At 34.4% G+C, this 22,278-nt stretch overlaps 1 protein-coding gene across 4 annotated transcripts in view; it reads left to right on the top strand.

The window, feature by feature from the left end:
* LOC106051133 (NK-tumor recognition protein-like) overlaps positions 1-21,287 on the top strand; it is a 34,091-nt gene extending 12,804 nt beyond the window's left edge. The window contains exons 2-14 of one of the 4 annotated variants that reach the window (XM_056004009.1): positions 998-1,064; positions 1,424-1,592; positions 2,056-2,093; positions 8,027-8,069; positions 10,112-10,173; positions 10,296-10,448; positions 11,171-11,320; positions 12,890-13,030; positions 13,129-13,236; positions 13,326-13,384; positions 14,432-14,611; positions 15,160-18,424; positions 19,096-21,287. In XM_056004009.1, coding sequence (XP_055859984.1) covers positions 1,532-1,592; positions 2,056-2,093; positions 8,027-8,069; positions 10,112-10,173; positions 10,296-10,448; positions 11,171-11,320; positions 12,890-13,030; positions 13,129-13,236; positions 13,326-13,384; positions 14,432-14,611; positions 15,160-18,424; positions 19,096-19,914 — 5,079 coding nt within the window. In that variant the 5' untranslated portion in view covers positions 998-1,064; positions 1,424-1,531 and the 3' untranslated portion in view covers positions 19,915-21,287. The remainder of the gene's footprint in view (positions 1-997; positions 1,065-1,423; positions 1,593-2,055; positions 2,094-8,026; positions 8,070-10,111; positions 10,174-10,295; positions 10,449-11,170; positions 11,321-12,889; positions 13,031-13,128; positions 13,237-13,325; positions 13,385-14,431; positions 14,612-15,159; positions 18,425-19,095) is intronic. The other 3 variants (XM_056004010.1, XM_056004011.1, XM_013206265.2) reach the window with 3 other exon arrangements.
* Positions 21,288-22,278: the final 991 nt, after the last annotated feature.

Raw genomic sequence — 22,278 nt, forward strand, 5'->3', positions numbered from 1 at the left:
CGTCCCCTCCACCACGGCTAAGCCATTTTTTTTTTTGGCACAAGCAAAGAAAAGGGTGTTTATATATCACAATAATTAAATGTTATTTCTTTAAAACAAAGTGACAGCAGGACATAAATAAATACATTTTTTTTTAAATGACACCTTTTTCCCTATCTTTCACCCCCCGACCCTGACAAAAAAGTATTTAAATATTAACAGTAATTTCATGGATGTAGCTGGGGGGTTCCACCACAAAACAATTAGATATATTAGATAATCATTCAATAACATCAGTTAGACCAGGTTCACATTTAGCTTCACCTATCCCTTAGTTTGATGCACCATTGGGGCACCACACAAGATCTGTCTACTGTCTTTCTCCTTTTCTCTCTGTCCTTTGCCTTTGATAAAATTTCATTCACTGTCTTTCACTGTCAATCGCTTTCTCAGTCTTCATCTTCTTCCTGGTACTGTTTTCAGATGAAAGGTATTTGCGAGCCCTGAGGACCTTGTAACATGGCCATACAGTTTGAGTTAAGTTTTTTTGACAATGGTTAGCAGGTCATCGTGGGGTCCAATTGTTGTATTTATCCTGTTTCTAATCTCTTCATTCATGATGCAGTCGAATACATGTGAATATTAACCATGTAATAATAATAACATAATAAATCTCCATATCCTGTGGTATCAAGTAGTTAGTCGAACTAACAATACAACAAAACATCTCTTCTTTTTATATCGATGTAGATAGGGTTGTAGTTGTTGATAGTTTATAGTTCATAGTTTCTGATATTCTTTCTGAAAATATTGAAATCTGTCTTTTTATCTACCTGAGCGGACCACTTCAGGGGCTGATTTTGAGTTTGTGTTTCCACACAAACTTTCTTTGTAACCTTGTTTATGTTATGTAAGAAAAATTGTGAATAAAAAAAAGGCTATAGATGAAATCAGGAACATAAATTAGGCCTTCTCATAATTTTTTGAAACTAATTTCTAATGGAATTTTTTTTTTCAGACATCAACTGCAAATTAAAATTTTAGATGTAAAGTTTAACCGACAGTATATAGAACTCAGAAGAGAGGTATGTATTTACCTATATTATATAAGTTATATTACTTTTTCATAGTCTTTTAGCATGGGAAGCGTGGTCAAGAGGCTAAGTGCACTTGAACTTGGCTTGGCTACCTAGAAGGGGGCTCGAGGTTCGACACCCGACTCGGACAGAGTTATGTTTACTGAGCGCCTAAAGGCAGCACGGAAAACCAACTCCTAGATCCCCCCCCCCCCCCCCCCCCCCCGTCCACAAATGAGATTGGGCCAAAAGCGCTCTGAGCATGCTATAAGCATGAAAGTAGCGCTATATAAAAGGTATAATAATAATGTTAAGATGTTTTGAAATAATTATTTAATTTAAAATCTTTTTTTTTTTTTACCTTGAAGATCACTTAGTCCTTTTGCTTGAAGAGGTGATTATCAAGCCAGACAACACTTTCAAATTTGCTTCTGTGAGGAAAAGTGCTTTGGCTTCTTTAACTATCAGATGTGATAATGAGACCTAGTGGGAAGCGTGATGCTGCAGTGGCTGCCAATGCTGCTCTCAAAGAGAAAGGTAGAAATTGATATAACTATGTTTGGAAATTCTCATACATTTTAAAACTGTCCTAATAAAACAAGTTTTTGCAGAAAGTCCAGAATTGTATTGATTAATTGTGTAATGACTGGGTTCCATTGGTAGTTGCAAAGTACCTAGAAAACCTTATAGAACTACATTTCGTTAGTGTTATAAAAAAAATTTATTAAAGTAGAAAGTTTTTGTCAATCTGTTCATTTTTTTTCTTTTAAACACAAGTATCCCCATCAGTAGGTCTACATTTGACTTTTGCAATTTTTTTTACCCCTCATTTTTTTTCTATAGTTTTGTTTAGTTAAAAAAAAAATTCCGAAAGAGTAGTTTCACCTAAAAATTAGTCAATCCAAAATAACTTGGATTCAAACAAAAGAAGTACTTTGTTTTCTCACTGTAGAATTGACAATATTATTTAACATGGCTGATTCTCGGCTGAAAATTTCAGGATTAAGCCTGTCTGTCCCTTTTCAATGGATCTTCTTAGTGAGTATAATTGGTTCATATCAACCATAATTTTTGTATTACACCAGCCGATCCTGGCTTAGTAGCCATTGGCAAATATCTTTTTTAAAAAATGGTGTGATTGACAGGTTTTTAAATATATATATAGATATATTTTAAAATAAAAGAAGAAATTAGTAAAAGAAAGTGCTGCTATTGATATGACACACATAACTTAAATTATTTACATTTCACATTTAATGTATTCCAGGTAAGGTTGAAATTTATGTTGAGAAATTAACCATATAATTGCATTTGTAGTCGAGGTAATTGATGGTATTATTGGATTAAGGAAGAATCATAGACTGACAAATTTGTTAAAAGTTGTTACCCGAACTAGTTTTGAACATTTATTAATGCTACCATTTTGGTATGACGGTTAAATTTTTGGGAGTCCTTAACTTATTTGTTAATTTATTTTCTTATTCTTATTTCAATATTATCTTTTTTTTTTTAAATTTGCTTTTAAAATTCTTAATGTCTTAAAGGCTAATATTTTGATGTGTTAAAAATAACTTAAAACAAGGAAAATAAACTAGTTAAATGTTTAAATAGATGTTTTGATTAAAAAATTAGACTTGTTAAACCCATGCAAAATTGTTTTCTTATCCTTTCAATGAATATGCTTGTTAGAGATGTCGACACAAATTTAGATTGAAATTGGTCTAAGATTTGATTTCATCTGGAGAGCTCTCTCTCTTGTCTGCCTTTAACACACATTAGAGTATTAGTTTTCTGCATCCATAATATTTTTTTTCATTTTAATACTTTTTGATAAGTTGAAAGATTTAGATATTAATCTTCTTAATCCAGAGTATCCATTATCATAACCCTGTCTCATGGTTGACGCTTTGCATGCTTTAATACCTTATTAATTGTTTTATAGTTGTTCATAGGGCCTGCTTTCTTTTTTTTTTCTTTAGATTTAATTCTTTTATTCAGTCTTCATTCTAAATCAAAATAACTAGAACTATGCTAGTCCTGTCTCAGTACACAATTAAATGTTTATATTCTGCCTGAAATAATAGCAGGCTTCAGGAAGACATAGTATGACCTATAAGGCATGATGGCACATGACAGATCATTTCTTTGAAGAAACTGTTCTTAATGTTGTTTTAATGTTCTTGCTATGAGCTGTACACAAAAATAAAAGGATTAAGTTACTAGATAATGAGAATGTAGGCATTAAAATAAAAAAAAGTTCAGACTGCATACTCAAAAAAAGCTTAGTTAAACGAGTAACCTATATTTAGCAATTTATGTGGTTAAATCTAATTTTTCTATAATGTTCATATACTGTTTTTGCTGTAACATTTTATTGGCAAATATTTTTTTCTTTCAACATAATATAAAACTTCAGTTTCCCATCAATATTCACTCAATGTAGTGAAGTTGATTAATAGTTGCAGTTAGTTGCTGTTGCACGCTTATTACCCTTTTCTTGAACAAAAATTTCTTTATTTATATCAAGAGTTTGACTAAGGTACATGAACAGACTACTGTAATAATGTATTGTTCATTTTGATAGATGTGTACAACGCATTTTGAATTTGATTGATCTATCATTACATCAAATAGAATATTTTCTTTTTTAAAAAGTTCTCTTTTTACACATAATTCCTATTGGGTATATAAAGACTCTTTTAAAGTTATGTTTGTGTTCAGCGATTCAGTATTATCTATATTTAATTTTGCTTTTCTGTGCATGTGACAAGAAGGGGGGAGGGTTTGTTCTCAAAAGATTGTGTCCACCCTTCACACAAATAAGATGAAACAATTCTTATTGATATCACAGCAAAAGGTCATGCTAAATATATGCTGCATTTTTTTTGCTATGAAATGTGTACTCATTTTAATTGTCCTTATGCATGGTGATAACTTGTATAGCTAATGCACTTCAGTTAGACTTTCTTGGTGTTGAGACAATTTTTTAAAAAAGTTTCAGCATCGCTTTGAAAAAAAATAATTTTTTATTGTAGAAGAAAAAAATTAAGCAAAATAAAATATTCATCTCCATGATCTTTTGCTTATTGTGACTCGTGCATCATTTGTATATGTTGTCTGGTTTGTTGGTATTTTTTATTCATTGACAGTTTGTTTTTAAATGTGTATTTTATTTGTAGGTTACCTTCTTGTTTGATGATCAATTTGTGTTCATTCATCTTCCACTCCCTGTCATTTTAACTTTTTTTTTTCTGTATTTATTTAAACATTTCCTGTTAACACTAACAATTTTTGGCGGTTGGAAAGTGTGTAATGCTAAGTTGTTCATGTTTAGTTTAGAATCCAAATAAACAATTGAGGAGACACACCAAAAAATCTTAACCAAAAATGTAAAATGAAAAAAAAAAAAGATAATTTGTAATGATTGAATTAGTAAGATGTAAGGATTGAAGTTGAGGGGTAAGTAAATAGAATCTAAGTCACTCTATGGAGTGATGGTCTCAGGTGAGTTGTACTACACTACTACATGTTCCATAGTAACTTAGCTTACTTTTAGCATCATACATTTTTGCACTCTTTGAAAAAACAAAACACATTTTGAAAGAATATTTGGATAAATTGAGACGTAATTTCAAATTAACAAATGATAAGGTAAGGCTGATTAAAAAAAAGGATTTAAAAAAAAATTAAGACTTTAGTGTGCCTAGTTCTTAAATTTCAAAGGGGTGTTTATAGATTATTTCAGAGTGTAGTGTGCCGAATTCTTAAATCTCAAAGGGGTGTTTATAGATTAGTTCAGACTGTTTAATGATAAAATTGCTATTTCATGAAAGCATAGGAAGCTGACATAAATTTTTGTTGACAGAGAGAAAAGAAAAAAAACAACTTTGCATGATTGTGTACAAGTTTAATTTCATTTCTTTAGTCCGGCCACTTTTATTTTCAACACTCATTTTTTTCATGTATTTCAAAACATTGTTTCATTGATATTTTGATGTTTTTTTTAGGTGATCCATGAGGTACTTCGGAGTTGTAGATTTATTATTATATTTTTTTTTTACTACAAACTATTTTTTTTCTTAACTTTTAAAAATTCATTTTTAACGCATCCGCAGTTCTTAGTGTTCTTGCTTTAATTTTTCTGTTGTATCATTGTCCTAACAGTAACGGCATCCCTGGCATTGACACATCATTTCATCTATATATCATTGTAAAACATCACATAACATCCACTTTGAGTTTACATAGTACACTTCATATATATATATATTTATATTTTGTATTCATAAATATTGTTTTGGGTTCTGGTAATATTTTAACAAAGAGAAATAGATACAAAGATTTTTTTGAATGCAGATTTTGTTGCTGAGATTTACTATTGCTTTGGATTAGCTTATTCTGTAAAAAAAAACTACCAAACAAAATTCACTTTGAAAAGAAACCCTAAACAATTTTTTGTAATGCAAACCATCACACAATTTTCTTCAATGTGCCTTATTTATACCACTTAAAAAAAATAGAATAGTGAGTCTTACCTTGCTGTTGACTGAAATATTTTAATGTTAAATTGATATTGATATGGCTAAATGAGGCACTGATATTGAGGTGGCTAAATGAGGCACTTTTTTTTGTATTCAACTTTTTATATTCGGCAGCAAAACTGCTAGATTTTATAGTCTCTTATACACCCTGTGTCTTACATTTGCTAAATGCAGACACACATTTTTTTTTGTTGGTTCTATCTGAACGCCTACTGTGTTGCCTGCACTCCTCATAGTAACTTGATTAATCTGTTGTTCCCATAACCAATTGGAAGTGCAGTTGCTTCAAGCCATACAAAGTTGTTTTGTGTTCTTAACCGAGAATGATTCATTGTTTTGCTATTTCAATTAGTTTTTAAGTCCGATGTTGAGTAGTAGATTTACATTAGATGCTTTACACTTTTAGTGTTAGTCATTAGTTGTTAAAACATTTACTTCTTAAGAGAAAGGATTAACTAATGCTAGCAGTATTGTGTTCCTTTTTTTTTTTTAAGACAAAGTTTTGTTTATTATTAAGATTCTATATTGTTGTTAAAAAGAAATTGAAGAGTTTGTTTTTATTTCAACTTGAATTGAGTTCTATGTGAAGTCCATCCAATGCACTGGTTATGCTGCTTTACAATTTTTGTTTCATTCACTAGATGTAGATGAAAGTATCTTTCTACATTAAAAGGTTTCAAAGTATTGGCAAGCTAACCCTCATGCTTGTTTTATTCCTCTTCTTCATTGTGGTGTAGATAGCTTGCAGAGAGTGTATACTTATTTATACTTTTATTATTTAAGCATTGGACATTTAGGTTGGCTGTGGGTAGCTGTTTTATTATTTAATTTAGGGCTTAGAAACACACTTGAATGTGTGATGAATTAGTTCTAAGATGATTAAATTGTAGAAAGAAATCACATTATGTTAGATCAAAATAATATTCGTAAAGACAATCATCAAACATGAAATCACTCAAACATGAGAAATGATGAAATCAGGTGCATGTTAGCATTTCAGTCCATTGTAATCTATAACCAGCTTTATTAGAGCAGTTTGTATTTTAACTAAATCCAGCTGTCTTTTTTTTTTTTTTTTTTTATGTTGTGCCTTAATTTGTTAAAAACCATTTAACAAGGGCTATCTTTCTTTTTATTTTTATGAGTCTGAAACAATTGAGATAAAATATCTATTAAGAGTGGTCACTTTAAATTTCCTTTTTCTAAGAGCTAAAAGTTTAAAGAATTTAATTATTAATTTTTTTTTTAAAGATGTCAAGATTTAGTGACAAAATATTAAAATACTACAAGGTTTAGTATGAAAGTGTTAAAAAGAATTCGTTATGTTATAATCAAATCAAAATTATTCAGACTTTTTGTTTTGTTTGCAAACTGGGCACACTTAAAAATATCTCAAAGTGGACATAAAAAGTTGAAACTAGACAATTAGCGTCTATTATTTCTTCTTCCATTGATGTCTTAGTGCTAATTCACAGGAAGATTCCAACATCTTTCAAACTAAGGTGATTATACATAGCTTACTACACTTACATTAACTTGATAGCATGATGTGTGCTCTTTCACCATTGGCCTGAGTAACTTTTGACAAGTTTTTTATTGACACAAATTGTAAGAATCATTGTGTAAAGGTTAATTATTTCTATTTTATTCTTCATCCTTAAAATTCACTAAAGAATTAAAAAAAAGGTTTCTTTCTCATTAAATTTAAGTCATTAAACTCGTACTTTGTCAGTTTATTAAATAATCAATGAGTACTGTGTAGGCAAGTGAACCCAATGGTTAATTGTTTTATAATATGATACAGGTAATACTAGTTAAGCTATCATTATTTAGTGTAATGTTTCTAAGACATAACACTGTTGTCTGATGGGAACATTGGTTTCCTAAATGCACATTGTTAGATTTTTTTTTTTAACAAGAACCTATGTATTACTATTTTTTTTAAAGCTTTATTTTAGAGTTATAATTCATACATGAATCCATGAGCTACTCTTGTTGTGTCAAAATAATTCTAGCTTAGATGTAAGTTGATTTCACACAAAACAAAGCTTAACTTTGTTGCTAGTTTAACTTAGAATAATAGCTTTGCTGTGTAAAATAAATTTTAATGTGCAAGTTTATTTTTTCTTTGGTATTCTTAAATAAAAAAAAAATTATTATTTGTTTAATTGAAAGCAAACAATGTTTACAGAATTATTGACTTAATGCAATTAAATTGTACAGTAATGTAGTGTGAAAAGTTGTTGATCTAAAATTGTACCTGTTACCTCAAAGTCACTTCTATAAAATACTTTTGTTAATGTTGTGTGTTTTTCAAGTTGTCAGTTTTAGATCATTTGATTTATAACTAACACACTTTCTACTTGGGCAGTGTTTATTTTTTTACATCTGAAATCCGATGCTTGTAAATATACTTATTATTATTCTTAGCTGCTTTGCTTTGAACAAAACAAACTGACCCTTATAGAATCTGGTGAGGGGATTTTTGTCAGAATCTGTCTAGTCAAGCAGCATGAATGGTATTGTGATACATGTCATGTTTTTCTTTTAATCATCAATTTTTTTTGTTCTTTTCACTTTCTTCTCTATCCCCAAATTCTTTCACTTTTGATAGAAGTTATACATATTTATCTATATAGTTGCTCCGATATATTGCTCGTAGTTTAGATGTGTATCAGTGTTTTGAGAGAAACTTTTGTTTGCATGTTTTACAAGCCAGTCAATGTACTAAGAAGAGAATCAACCAGTGAAATGGCATTGTATTTTGTTCCCTTGTAACCATATCTGGATTCATACTACTAACACAACTTGTATCTATCTATCTTTGTGTGTTGTCCTGGTAAAACAACACAACAAGCAAATTGCCTTCCTGTCTTATTAATCCGTCACCTGTATACGCTGATTTGATGGTCGTGGCTGGATCTGGTTACCAATTGTTTTAGCCATGATGTTCTGAAACTTAGGCTGTTGTTAAGCCAATGATGGATTTCGTAACTTCCACGCCAAACATGCTGTAGTGACATACCCTACTTATTTAATATAGTACACTTTTAAAATTTAGTAGTAGAATTTTTTATATACTGTTAATACTAAAAGTCTCTAAAGCAAGTTAGGAAGTTTTTCCATCATTCTTTGTGTTCATTGATCAATATATAGGCAATGAAGTGCTGTAAAAAATAAATCCACATAACCCTGGCCATCCATCTTATGACACTTAAATGTTTGTTTAGAAAATATTTCAGTAATGTATATATTCACCACCATTTGTTCAAGAACAGTATTAACCTGAAACCCACTTATATCTTACTAAGTCCTTAACCACATTGAAAAGAAGCTAGCTAGTACTGGGAAGTGCAGATTCAAATATTTCTAGCTTTGTATAACATTATTTAGTCATTTTTTCCTTACATTTTTTCCTTTTTTCATAAAATAAACATTTGATCTTTTTTTTTACTTTTTTACTAATTATAATTAGGCTTATTAGTTTAGGGATAAATGAATATTAACTTTATCTATGATGCCACTTTGGTCTCTCATTTAATTTGTTCATGTTTCCAAACATAACCAAGAAGTGAAATTTGTTTAATCATAACGTCTTGCTCTAAATGGTTCTTTATTGGTCAAAGTTTAAAACTATTTGATTGCATCTAAGTACTAAATTTGGCGTGGGTTTTCTCTTTTTTTTTTTCCTTTACCAACAAGCACTAGATGCCCCTGCACATGGTTGTTTTTGTAGCTTGCTTTGTCAGTTGTTTTTACATTATTTCATGAGATAATCTCTTGCACCAAAATCCTTTAAACAAAACAGTGTCTTATGGTTCTTGAGACAATGGTATTTGCATCTCTAGACTTATCCAGTTGCTGGTAACTTTTGGTCATTTTAGGTCAACTAATTTTTTTTTTACTTTAGAAAAGTTTTTAGTTTCCAGAGATCTTAATAATTTGATTGTAGAATAAATTAATGGGTGCAAATATTTCTGGTTCTGATGCTTTGGTCTGTTCTGTTAGCTTTTATTTATATTTGTACATATCTCTTATTGTCTCTATTTCCAATATGGCATCATTATTTAAAAAAAAAACATAGACATTTCTAATTCCATTAGCCTAACACGCATGTCTGTGCAAGAATACTCTATTCTTCACATGTAGAACTCTTTCATTTTATATGTATGTTGTTTTCCCAAACAGCTATTTATAGCCACATAAAGTTGTCACACGTTTCTTCATAGTTTAATTAAAAATCTTCTTTAAGAAAATCTTATCTACCTAAAATCTAACTTGTGAGAGAAATTGTACTTGTATTTATTATTGTTATAGAAACCTTAGACTGTCTTGATTATTAGAAACAAAAATCTAATATTAAGTTCTGTTGTTTGTGTAGTTGGGGATGAAGCTTAATGATCAGGTTTTAGTCACCATTTGCTGCAAGTCTTTGAATGCCAGCTATGTCACCTTATATAAAATTATTCTATTTCTAGCTAGATTCTAATAATCATCTGTTTTCCTTTGATACAGGAAAGACTCCAAAGAAAGATGTTGTCAAGACAGTCCCAAATGAAGGAGAGGAATCAACATCTGTAAGTTTTCTTTAGAAAAGTATTTCTATCTGTCCCTTTCATCATCCTTGTATTTGAACAGCTTGTAGAAAGTATGTGAAAAAAATGCTAATGCTTTGAGTTAATATCTTTTCTATTGACAGACCTCTGGACCAGGCAGTAGTGCCACAACTTCTAGTGTTGCAGACAAAGGGTGCAACTTAAATACTGTGAAGACCAGTGACCCTTCAGTATTGTCTCAAGAGGTTTTGGGGAAAAGTAAAACTTCTATCACTAAGGCTGGTGTTAATGTGAAGGTAAGTCCATGTTAAGTTTTTTCTGTAAATGCATTACAAAAGTCATAATTTGCAAGGCAGTTGCTAAAACTTAGCCTTTTGCTGGAAATTTGTTGTTAATTGCACTGACTGCTATAAAATGTATTTCATGTTTAACTAGATTTTAGAAAAAAAGTATATATGTAAGGATTTATTTTAATTTGAAGTCAGTAAATAAAAGACTTTCCCTGGCAATGGAAATATGGTTGCTATGGTTTGCATTCTCAGAGTTAAATCCTATTGAAAGCATGCATATTTTTTTCTCTGACTATAGGTCTTGGTTAGCCTATCTCAAAGCTATTAGCTTGGCTTAAAATGGGAAAGTAATTGCAGTCTGTTTTGCTGGCTTATAATACACAGAGTTGAATTTACTTGCCTTATGGACCATTAAAGGTTGAAAACAGCAACAATGGCTGAGAAGAATCCTAGGAGTAACATACTGAGATCATGTTACCAAAAGTGAAATCCTTTCCTGCACAGATACTAAGTGATGTGGTTATCACATGTATAAAATTCACTGAACATATTCTGGGACAAGACAAAACATCTTTCCCAAACTCAGCCAAAGTTCCCTTGCTCCACCTGGGTAGAGGCTGTGGAAGTCACCTGTGAGCAATCTCTGTGGAGAGAGCTTGCTGCCCTATTACCAAAAGCAGATCTATGTGGCAGCAGTATTAATGTGCTCTGATTTGTTCCTTCCCCAGACCCATAGTAAAACTGAGCCTAAAATCACTATCAAGACACCAGTCAAAGCTCTTACAAGATCTACTACCAGATCTCAGGCTGCTAAACAGAAGACATTGCTTAAATCTTCTGATACTAGTCTTGTTTCTGGTTCAGAAATCATACTCGAGGTATAAATATTTAATGTTCACGTAATTTAAGTTGCTGAATAATGTTAAATGTTTGTTTACTTTTCAGTATTTTATATTTAAAAACTGCGTAAAAATTAAATGTACCCTTATTAATCAAAAAGGATTTGGTGGAGGGTCAAATGTCCCCATCTAGTCAAATTAATGTTCTAGACTACTGATTGACACTCAAATACTATGGTAGTTAATAATGTTTGATTATAGATAGAGGGGTTTGATAGTGAAGGCAGTTGTGATGACATAACTTTAAGCTTTGTGCATCAAGTTATTTTAAATTTATTTTGGTTTCCTTTATTGTCATACATTTAAAAAAAATATTATTTTGACTTGGTCAGAAAAAAAAAGCATGATGCAGGCACATCAATGTCAAAGGATAAGAAGGATACAAATTGAATACAATCATTTATGAATATTTATTGAATGATTGGATAAGGTAGGGGTACCTGTATTTGTATTTGAAATGTCAGATTCAGTGAGTTAGATTGTATTTCCCTTATCTTAGACTGGTGGCTTTAGGAAACTGAATCTCAGGCTGTGTCATTGGTTAATTATGTCACAGGGTTGGGATTTGCTGGCTGCAACATTGGCTGCTCAAGCAAAGGAATTATAGCTGGATTTCACTGGCTGTGGCTTTTAGCCAAAGATGGATGCTCTGCAAATAATGTAATTCCTATTCTCAAAAAAATGTCCAATTGTAGAAAAATGTGTCCAAATGTTATTTGAAGCTGCCTTGAGACCAGAGTCATTTGTATCAATGTAGGAGTCTTAAGAATTATTGTTGTTTATTAACATCATATTGATTCCAAACTTGAGACACTTTCATGGTGGCATTGGCATAGAAAGACACTTTTTAAAAAATTTGACCAAAAATAAGCACACCCTGTACTTTTTCTAACACTTTTTTTTTTTACATTATAATTACTTAGTTATTAATTATTAATGGCTTTATTAAACCATTCATAAAATATTTTGTAGATTAATTTATAAAAGAAAAAAAAAATTTTTTTTTTTCGTTAAGTAAATATGTGCGTATATATGGTGGCTGAGCGGTAAAGCGCTTGGCTTCCGAATTGGGGACCGGGGTTCGAATCCTGGTGAAGACTGGGATCTTTAATTTCGGGATCTTCGGGCGCCTCTGAGTCCACCCAGCTCTAATGGGTACCTGACATTAGTTTGGGAAAAGTAAAGGCGGTTGGTCGTTGTGCTGGCCACATGACACCATGACACCCTTATTAACCATAGGCCACAGAAACAGATGACCTTTACATCATCTGCCCTATAGACCACAAGGTCTGAAAGGGGAACTTTAATTTTTTACTTACTATATATGTATTGGGTAGGGGCAATGATGATTGACAACTCATTTGAAGAACTAATTTTCTTAAATTTCTTATTAAATGCTTTGATTTTTTCTGTAATAATCAAATCTGAATAGCATTTTACCAGCACCTCTTTGGCAGAAGTAAAGCCTCCACAGATATCCTTCTGCTGTAGATTAGAGTGTATGAAACACTTTCAAAATGATAACTTGAATATTTATTTTATTTCTAGAGCATACAACTAGCAGAAGAGCAAGCCCACAAAGTGGCTGTCAAGGAACCCTTAGACACAGCATCTTCTAGTGGTGACACTATTCAGTCTGAAACTGTGACCAATGACTGGGCTGTTATTGTCATTCCTCTACCAGATAAGGTAGGTGTCTTGTTAATCTCCTTTATTTTTGTCTTTTTCTCTAAGTTGTGAATAAAAAAAAGAATATAAAATGGACATTTGTATTTCAATCAACCCAGATTGATGTGTCAGAAATTGAGATTCCACCTCCTTTGAAAACAGAAGATGTACCCTTGCCATTAGGCAGCCCAAAAGCTCCTGTCAGTAGCAGTCCTAAGGAAGAGAAAGTGAGTGAAGTATAATCTAAATAAATTATGGCTTAGACCTACTGTTTACAGTGTGATACAAGTCTTAAGTCTTCTTTGATTTGTTTCAGAATGTTGTGGAAGATCTCAATACTATCCTGTTACCAAATAGCCCAACACCAGACAAAAGGTATGCTCCTTGATAGTATACAAACTTTAGATCGGGGCATTTTAACACAGCAGTATTTCAAGGTCCGAAAGAGGAACTTTTCTTTCTACTTTACTAGTATTTCAACTCAGTACCACAGTGGAACAAATGGTTTCAAAGTCTTTTTCCCTCTCCTAATTGACTTCAATCTACAGAATGTAAAACAAATATAACATTATCCCTTTTGTTTTTTAGTCCATTGCTGCTCCAGTTTACCATCATCCAGATTTTTTTTAGTCCATTGCTGCTCCAGTCTATCATCATCCAGATTTTTTAGTCCATTGCTGCTCCAGTCTATCATCATCCAGATTTTTTTAGTCCATTGCTGCTCCAGCCTATCATCATCCAGATTTTTTTAGTCCATTGCTGCTCCAGTCTATCATCATCCAGATTTTTTTAGTCCATTGCTGCTCCAGTCTATCATCATCCAGATTTTTTTAGTCCATTGCTGCTCCAGTCTATCATCATCCAGATTTTTTTAGTCCATTGCTGCTCCAGTCTATCATCATCCAGATTTTTTTAGTCCATTGCTGCTCCAGTCTATCATCATCCAGATTTTTTTAGTCCATTGCTGCTCCAGTCTACCATCATCCAGATTTTTTTTAGTCCATTGCTGCTCCAGTCTACCATCATCCAGATTTTTTAGTCCATTGCTGCTCCAGTTTATCATCAACCAGTTTTTTTTTAGTCCATTGCAGCTCTATTTTTCCCTAAAAATTGTTACTTGTCTTGTCTTCAATATCAGTCTTTTGAAATCACACAGGGCACACACCCATTAGCTGATCATTTATTACTTTAAATTAAAATATTAAACCTCCACCCGCCAAAAAAAAAAGAATTCTGAATTAAAAAATGTATGCAATAAGTTTTTAACAATAATGTTCATGATTTTTTAAAATGACTTTTAATTTTTTTATGGCTAAAACTAAGCTGCTCTGTTAATTCGTTTAGTCCCCAAAATAGTCTAATTCATATTTGTTTTTAATGTGTATTTTGTAAATTAATGATATTGTTTTCTGGTGTCTACAGTGTGAGTGGTAAAGAAGTAACAGAACTTAACAAAGGCAGTGTTTCATTTTCTATCAGCAAGATCCCCAACAAAATCTCCACAGCACCATCAGCATTCAATCAAGATGACCTGGAGTCAGTAGAAGTCCTACCAACAAAGATGCTGACACTTGTTGAGAGTACAGAAGAAATACTAAAAAGGTACAATTACTGAGCCCTTGATATGTGTATATGTAACTCAGTTTGATACACAAACAAAACATAAAATTAGGAAGGTCTTGTTTTTTTCTTCAAATGAAAAGTAACGATGACAACCTGTTATCAAACAATTGTCTTTGCATTTGATTATTATAAGGTTCTAAGGCTCAAGGTTCTAAGTCTTTTGAATGTTTAGGGTTTTCTTAAATACTGGTAAATAAAACAAACCATGACAACCTGTTATCAAACAATTGTCTTCGCATTTGATTATTATAAGGTTCTAAGGCTCAAGGTTCTAAGTCTTTTGAATGTTTAGGGTTTTCTTAAACACTGGTAAAATAAAACAAACTTTTTGATGTGAAATTTCAAGACACATTTTAAAACTGCATTCACTCACTAGGCTTTTCAAAAAATCAGTGATAAATAGGATTAAACTCAGACATTAATAACTTTAAACAAGATTAAATTAGCTTGCTTATATAAACAAATGATCTCTCTAGCTGTTGAAAATATTATTTAGTATCAATAGTAATTTTTTTGTATTAATGCAGTGGTCACATTGTTACCAGGCAAACGGATGAAAGTTCAGTGGAGCCAGTTCCCTTATCTTCACCTGGTGCTACACAATCAGCTAATCCTCGTCTATTAGAAAACTTTGTCAAAGTAAAACTAGCTAAAGAGCCAGTTGAAGAAATTGATTGGCCAGTGGAAACTATCAAGTACACCAAAGCTATGCCCCAAATCCATTATAGTTGCAACCCTTTACAGTTTAATTTCAAAGAGATTTATAAGACTACAGAAGCTCATAGTCCCAAGGCTGCAGATACCATCCCAGAAACAGGTCAATCTGAAGGTGTGAAAGATGATCTTGAGAAGGTGGCAACAGATGAGGCTGGGGATGTCAACAAGACTGAATCAGTAGTTGAAGAGAAGGTGAAAGGGACAGAGAAAACCCACAAACCAAGACACAAACACTCCAGAAAAAAACACAAACATAAGAAAAGTAGCAAAGCAAAAGAAGGAGAGTCAAAAGGAGAAGAAGTTAAAAAAGAGGAAGATGGAGTAGAGAAGGCCCCAGAAGAGGAAGAGAAGGGTAAAGAGAAAAAGAAGAAAAGAAAGAAGCGAAAGAGAAGACATAAGAGTAAAAAGAATGAAACAGTCGAAGGTGTTGAGAAAGAAGGAGAAGATGGAGAGAATAAGAGTAAAAAGAGATCGAAAAGGAAAAGAAGCCATGCAGACAAAGAAGGAGAAGCAACTGAAAGCTCTAAGACTGAAAAGAAAGAAGGAAGTGATGCTGTTGTGAATGGGGACAAAGCTTCTTCATCCAGAAGACACAAAAAACATAAGAGAAAACACAGGAAACCAACTTCTAGATCAGAGAAAGCTAGAGCTCAGAGTGCTTCAGAAAAAGCCAAATCACTTAGCAATATTGATTTAGTCAATGCTAAGGAGCCAAAGGTAAAGATTGATTACAATGATGAAGAAGAAGCACAGGAGCAGCATTCTGGTAATGAACAGGAGGTCACTGGTGAACCAAAGATGAAAAGATTTAGACCATCCAGTTCTAAGAAACGGCGAGCCAAAAAGAATGCTGGACATGAGCAGATCCCAAGTGAAAACACAGGTCAGACTGATGAAACACTTTCATCTAAATCTAATAAAAAAGAAGAAGAAAAACAAGAGACTCCAGGGGCCAAAGATTCTGTCCAAGTAAAAAAAGAGTTGTCATGTGAAAATGTTAGCAAAGATGTGGCTAAGACTCCTAATGGAGATCTTTCAGCTGGTCGCAAACGATCAGCCAGCATATCTGATGCACTTACCCCAGCCAAGATTGCTAAGTGTGAACAAACAGAAACGGATAAGGACACGTGGAGCAAAATGGAAGGGTTCTATGAACATAAAGAGGAAGGGGAGGGTACCAAAAGTAAATGGGATACCAGTGAAAGTGAAGGTGAAGATGTTTTGAAGAAAACATTAACCCCTAATGGTCCCACGTCACTTTCTGAAGATGAAAAGTCTAAACTGGAGACCAAGCCTATAAATGGCAAAATAGCTTTGTCTAAGACTTTAATATCTCAGAGTAGTATAAGTGGTAATCATGTCACAAAACCAGCTACTACTGGTCCTGATCACAGCAAGAACAAAGTTGATGCTGATAACAACAACAAAGAAGTTTCTGTAACCTCCAACACTAAGTCTCAGCGAGAGTCAAGGAGTCACCGCCGCAGTAGCAGGCATTCTATTAGTTCTTCTGACTGGTCATCCAGGTCTCGATCTAGGTCAAGGTCTAACAGATCTAGGTCTGACTCTTATAGAAGTTACACAGATGAATCCAGATATAGTGATGATTCACGGTCACCTAGTCGATCTTCTAGGAGTTATAGTCGTAGTCGTTCTCGTCATCGCCATCATCACAGGAGGTCATCTTCTAGAAGACGCCGAAGTCATAGCTACACCAGTCGCTCTAGTTCTAGCTGGTCACGTAGTCGGTCATATTCTCATTCTAGAAGCTACAGTAGATCCATATCTCGCTCTCACTCGCGAAGTGGTAAATCTAGAAGCCCAAGAAGTAAACTGAGAAAAATCTTGAAATCTCCTGTCTTAACACCATCTATTACAACAATAACTGTAGCACCAGTAACTGGCAGTACTGCAGGAGGTAAAAGTGGATCTACAAGTGGGATTTCAGGAGGGGCTGGTGGACCGCCAGAAGATATACCTCTACCTCAGAAAGATTCGCCTACATCAGCATCAAATCAGAATGAGAAAGAGAAAAAAGAAGACACTGGCCTGATAGATATTCCACTTCCTGATACAGGGGACAAAACAAAGTCTGATGTGAAGGAAGTCTCTGGACCTGGAACATCAGTCACATCTTCTATCACTAACTGTGTTGCTGACTCAATGGCTGTGACAACATTGACCACTGCTACTCCTGATGGAACTGTTGCTCCTACTGATCCCTCATTGGAGCAAGTTTGTGACCCTTATAATGATCCATCATTCTTTGAAGACACCTATGATAGCTTTGACTTTGAAGGATGGGAGTATGACCAAAGTTATGGGGATGAGTGCCAGGAAGAGTATGACTATAACCATGACCCATATCATCATCCACCATTGCGACATCCTGGTATGCATCCTCGCATGAGAGGTCCACCAATGCCAGGATACAGGGGCCCACCTCCTAGGATGTTTCATGATCCAAGGTTTGGACCTCGACCTGGCATGGGTCCAAGAATGGGACCTAATGGACCTATGGGTCCTAGAGGACCAAGACCACCGATGGGTCCCATGGGACCTCTAGGCATGAGAGGTCCTATGAGAGGACCTAGAGGCCCTCCTGGAATGCGAGGCCCTCCTGGAATGCATGGTCCTCCAGGAATGAGAGGACCCAGACCAGGAATGATGGGACCTCCAGGCCCCATGGGACTTCGCCCAAGAATGGGTCCCCCCCGCATGGGTCCCCCAATGCCTGGTCAGGGCCCTAGATCTCGAATGGGACCACCTGGTCCAATGTCTGGCCCACCTGGACAGTATCCACCACAAAGACCTGGCATGCCTTCATACCCACGAGGTCCAAATGTAAGAAATCCATTACTTAACCTAAGTCAGCCCCCACCCAATTTCCCAGGACCACCTCCAGGAACTTCTGCAGCATCTGACTCTTCCAAAACAGACTCAGCTGAACCTCCTCCACTTCCCCCACCAAAGCCACCTACTCCACAACCTCCCCCTCCTCCAAAAAAGGAAGAAATCAAACCTATGGCACCTCTTATTCCACCAGAACAAGCTGAGCAATATAGGAAACTGCAGGTTAGTTGCTTAGTTAATACATTCCAGTATCCTTCCTTAGATGATGTAAATCTTTTATTCTATTCAGCTTGTCTTAGTAACATTATTGGTAATGTCTAATATTTCACCTTTCTTATGAAAATTATATAGGTGAGGTGACATTAATTTCCATTCATTTATATTTCAAAGTGTAAAGTAGCCTTCTCACTGGCTCAACTTTCTTTGGAAAAGAAATTGCCATTTTTACAGGGACTGGTACCAGCTATAATGGCATGCCCCGTTTGATGACAGAAGTGGGCATCATTGACTTCAACGGACAAACTTACTTTTACTACTCCCAACATGGCCTAAATTGTGCTGAAGTGCCAAAAATGTGCTAGCTTTTGATCCTCTTAAAGTGCCCTGGTAGCTGATTTAAGCATGCTTTTTTGGTGACTTTTTTTCCCCACCTAGTTTTATGTGTATGCGAATGTTGGACCAGTCTCGAATATCCTTGATTAGTGGATACAAATGACCAAAAAGTTGATGTTGCCAGTTCGAAACCTTTTTTTAAAAATAGTACTATACTATATATCGTAAAGCTTAGGTGTCAGTTGCCAAAATTACAACTAACAAGCATTGTATTCAATAAAATAATTTGACAAGAAAATATTTTTGAAGCTACAATTTAACAATGTTTTGCTTGTCATCAGGAGCAGGCCCAGAAACATGCCAAGAAACAACAGCGCAAACAAGAACATCAAGCCAAAGGTGAACCAGAGAGTAGTGATGAAGATGAAGAAGAGCTGGCCAAGAAAAAAGAGGATGAAGCCAAATTGGCCGCTGAGCAAAAGGAGATGGAAGAAGCTGCACTTCAGGTGGTTGAAGAAGTGAGTGTTGAACCGGGCTCAGCCATTTTAATGCAAGCTACTCAGTCTCCCTTAGTTCAGCAGCCAACAGTTGTGATCCCACACCAAGTGGCTGCATCCCCTGCAACCTACGGCCTAGTGTCTACACCTCATCTAGTCCACCCAGCTCACCTAGCTTCACATGCAGCACAGCTTCATCATCACCAGCAGTTGATGGCCTCAGCCCAACCCCAGTTGGTGCAGCTCCCCAATGGACAGGTGGCCTATGCTACACCATCAATCCCCTATCAGGCTGGGGCTCCTGTGATTGCCATGCCTCACCCTGCACTTCAGGCCTCTCCCATGGCCCAGCATGTCATGCTACCTCACGGTGCTTTGCATCCTCACCAGGTGCAAATGGCAGCACATCCTGGCATTGCTGTCACCAGTGCTCAGTATGTCACTCATATGATGGCTGCCCAGGCCCAAGCACAGGCTCAGGCACATGCCCATGCCCAGGCAGCCCAGGCTCAAGCTGCTCAACTGCAGGTGGCCCAAGCTCAGGCTGTTCAAAATGCCCAATTTCATGGTCTTGTACCTGGCATGCATCATGTAGCTATGCCAGGTGTTCACCCTCAAGGACAGATTATTCTAGTGCCTAGAATAGCAAGGCCACACATCTAGACAACTCACCCCAATTTGTTGACTGTAGTCTATTTGTTGATGTACTTGTTGTTTGTAAATCTCACTCTAAGTAATGTGAAGAAGTGGATTGGCTAGTTCTAATATATCTAGTGCTAATTCATTAGTTTGTTGTCATAGCCATCTAAAGTTGAATCACCTAGTTGAGTAGCTTAATGTTGGTAGCAAACTATTTCTCTGACAATGCTAATTGATGAGCGAAATATAAGTGCAATGTAGAGTTGCTTGATACAGAATCCACAGGTTCATTCATTACCTTACTACAAAATGTGATAGTAGTTAGTCTTATTTCTTTCCTTTCAGTTACTTGAACTTGTGTATCATGACCCTGTGATGTAAAAATCATTGGTGAAAAATTTGAATCCCCCTTTCCATTATTTCTCTGCTTTTATTTCCATTTGTATGTGTTTGCTTCTTTAAGATGTTTGTGTATATAAAGATGCATTTCATTTTAATTTATTGATTCAAATTTGACATGTGTGTGAGTGTTAGTGACATTGTCCAAGTGGTGAAATACATTTCGCTAGAACTTAACAAATGTATGTTCTTCATCAGTCTCACTCCATTGGTTGTAATATAATGACACTGATGTTTTGTAGTACATGATGTTACCACGTAAATGTTGCTTAAAAAGGATACTTTTTTTTGTTCAACTTTTTGTTTACAATTGATTTCACTATTTAATAAAACAGCTTATTTAGGTTACAACTGTCAGGTTAGTCTACTAATGTTTTGTCACTATTTCCTGCTTCTATAAATGGATGGTCTAATGGTGAAGTCAGTCTCTTGAGTATATTTGTTGTGAAATGATGTTATGTTGTGATCAATGTAGCCTACCTAATGTCAGTTGGTGTGGTGGAGGAGTATTGTCACTTTTCAGGGTTTCATTTCATTATGGTATTTAGAACAGTACTATGTGTAAGAAAATATTTTTACCAAAAACAAACAATAACCTTAAAAACATTTGAGAATTTTTGTGCAGATTGACAATTGTTGGTCTTCATGTGATATCATTATTGTGAAACTTATTCTTTAACAAAACTCAATCTGGGCATATTTTAAAGACATTTTGTCACTAGCCATCTTTTTTAATACAGGTAAGTGCTGTATGCTACTAGCTCACAGAAATTTTAAAATGTTATGTGTACAAATATTGCTTATAATCCAATTGTCAGCCAGACCAGTAACTTTTCCAAGTCCACTTAAATCACATGCAACAATCAGTCTGGTCAAAAATGCTGTGCTGTAAATTTTGTTTGAAACTGATTGTCAGATGTACAGGTTTGGTTCTTTGTGTAACCTGTACACTGTTGTGATCTTGTTATGTTCTTGAAATAAATATGTTTTAACAAAGCTGTGCACCTTCTGTCAAATTTGTGAAGGATTAGAAGCCTGTGTTCCTTAAATCAGCATCTTAAAAAAAACAAAACACCAGCTTGAAGAAAACTGACTTTATTGCACAGTGGTAAATGTCTGATAGAAAAAGAACTAAAAATGATTTATGATATTTTCATAGCAAGACTCAGTATTTTTGACAAAGCTTATATCAACTCATTATGTCTGTCAGGTAAAATGTTTGTAAATGTTATTTATTTACCCAATCTCGGAACAAGCTGAAGTTTTGTACAATTATCTCTTTAAGCTCACAACACAAGAACCAATAAAAAAACATTAACCAATTATTATGTTTGGTATCTCGAACAAGGGAAAAAAAGTTGTACTTGACTGAATTAGTCCCCTTTATAGGTTGCCAGTTTAACTTTGAAACAAGCAGCTCTTATATTTTCAAAGCACCCCACTAACAGTGTTTGGTATGTTGGCTAAAGGGGCTTGAGTCATGAGTTCGAATTCAGTTTGTTCCCCCACTTTTTCTTTTTTTTTTTAAATAAATTCTAACGAATGATTATGGTGACATTCACCCAGATATCCAACACCCCCCCCCCCCCCCCCAATTTTTCCATCTGGTTCAGAATAATCACAGATTAATTGTTGTTGGTCTAGACTAGTGATGCCCAACCTCATTCGACCATCGGGCCATTTTCGTTTCTGAAACAATTTTATTAGAAACCTGTGGCCCTCTTAATGGGATATTTGAAGTTGATCTTTGTTATTATACATTGGAAAAAGGCTTCACATCAATTATCATTGTAGCTATTTTACCACCGACTCATTTTCTTCTCTCTTTTTGGTAAATATTGCCATTGATCCTCCAATTTCTATGGGTAGTTTAACAATCTTTAAACTACGGGTAGTTTAACAATCTTTTATTCGCGGCTCAAAGCAAGAATGGCGTCCTAGACCTATTTGTTTTATAATGCTGTTTATATGTTTACTTTTTTTTAAACA

This window comes from Biomphalaria glabrata, chromosome 11, assembly GCF_947242115.1.
Source record: "Biomphalaria glabrata chromosome 11, xgBioGlab47.1, whole genome shotgun sequence".
Taxonomy (NCBI): Eukaryota; Metazoa; Mollusca; class Gastropoda; family Planorbidae; genus Biomphalaria; species Biomphalaria glabrata.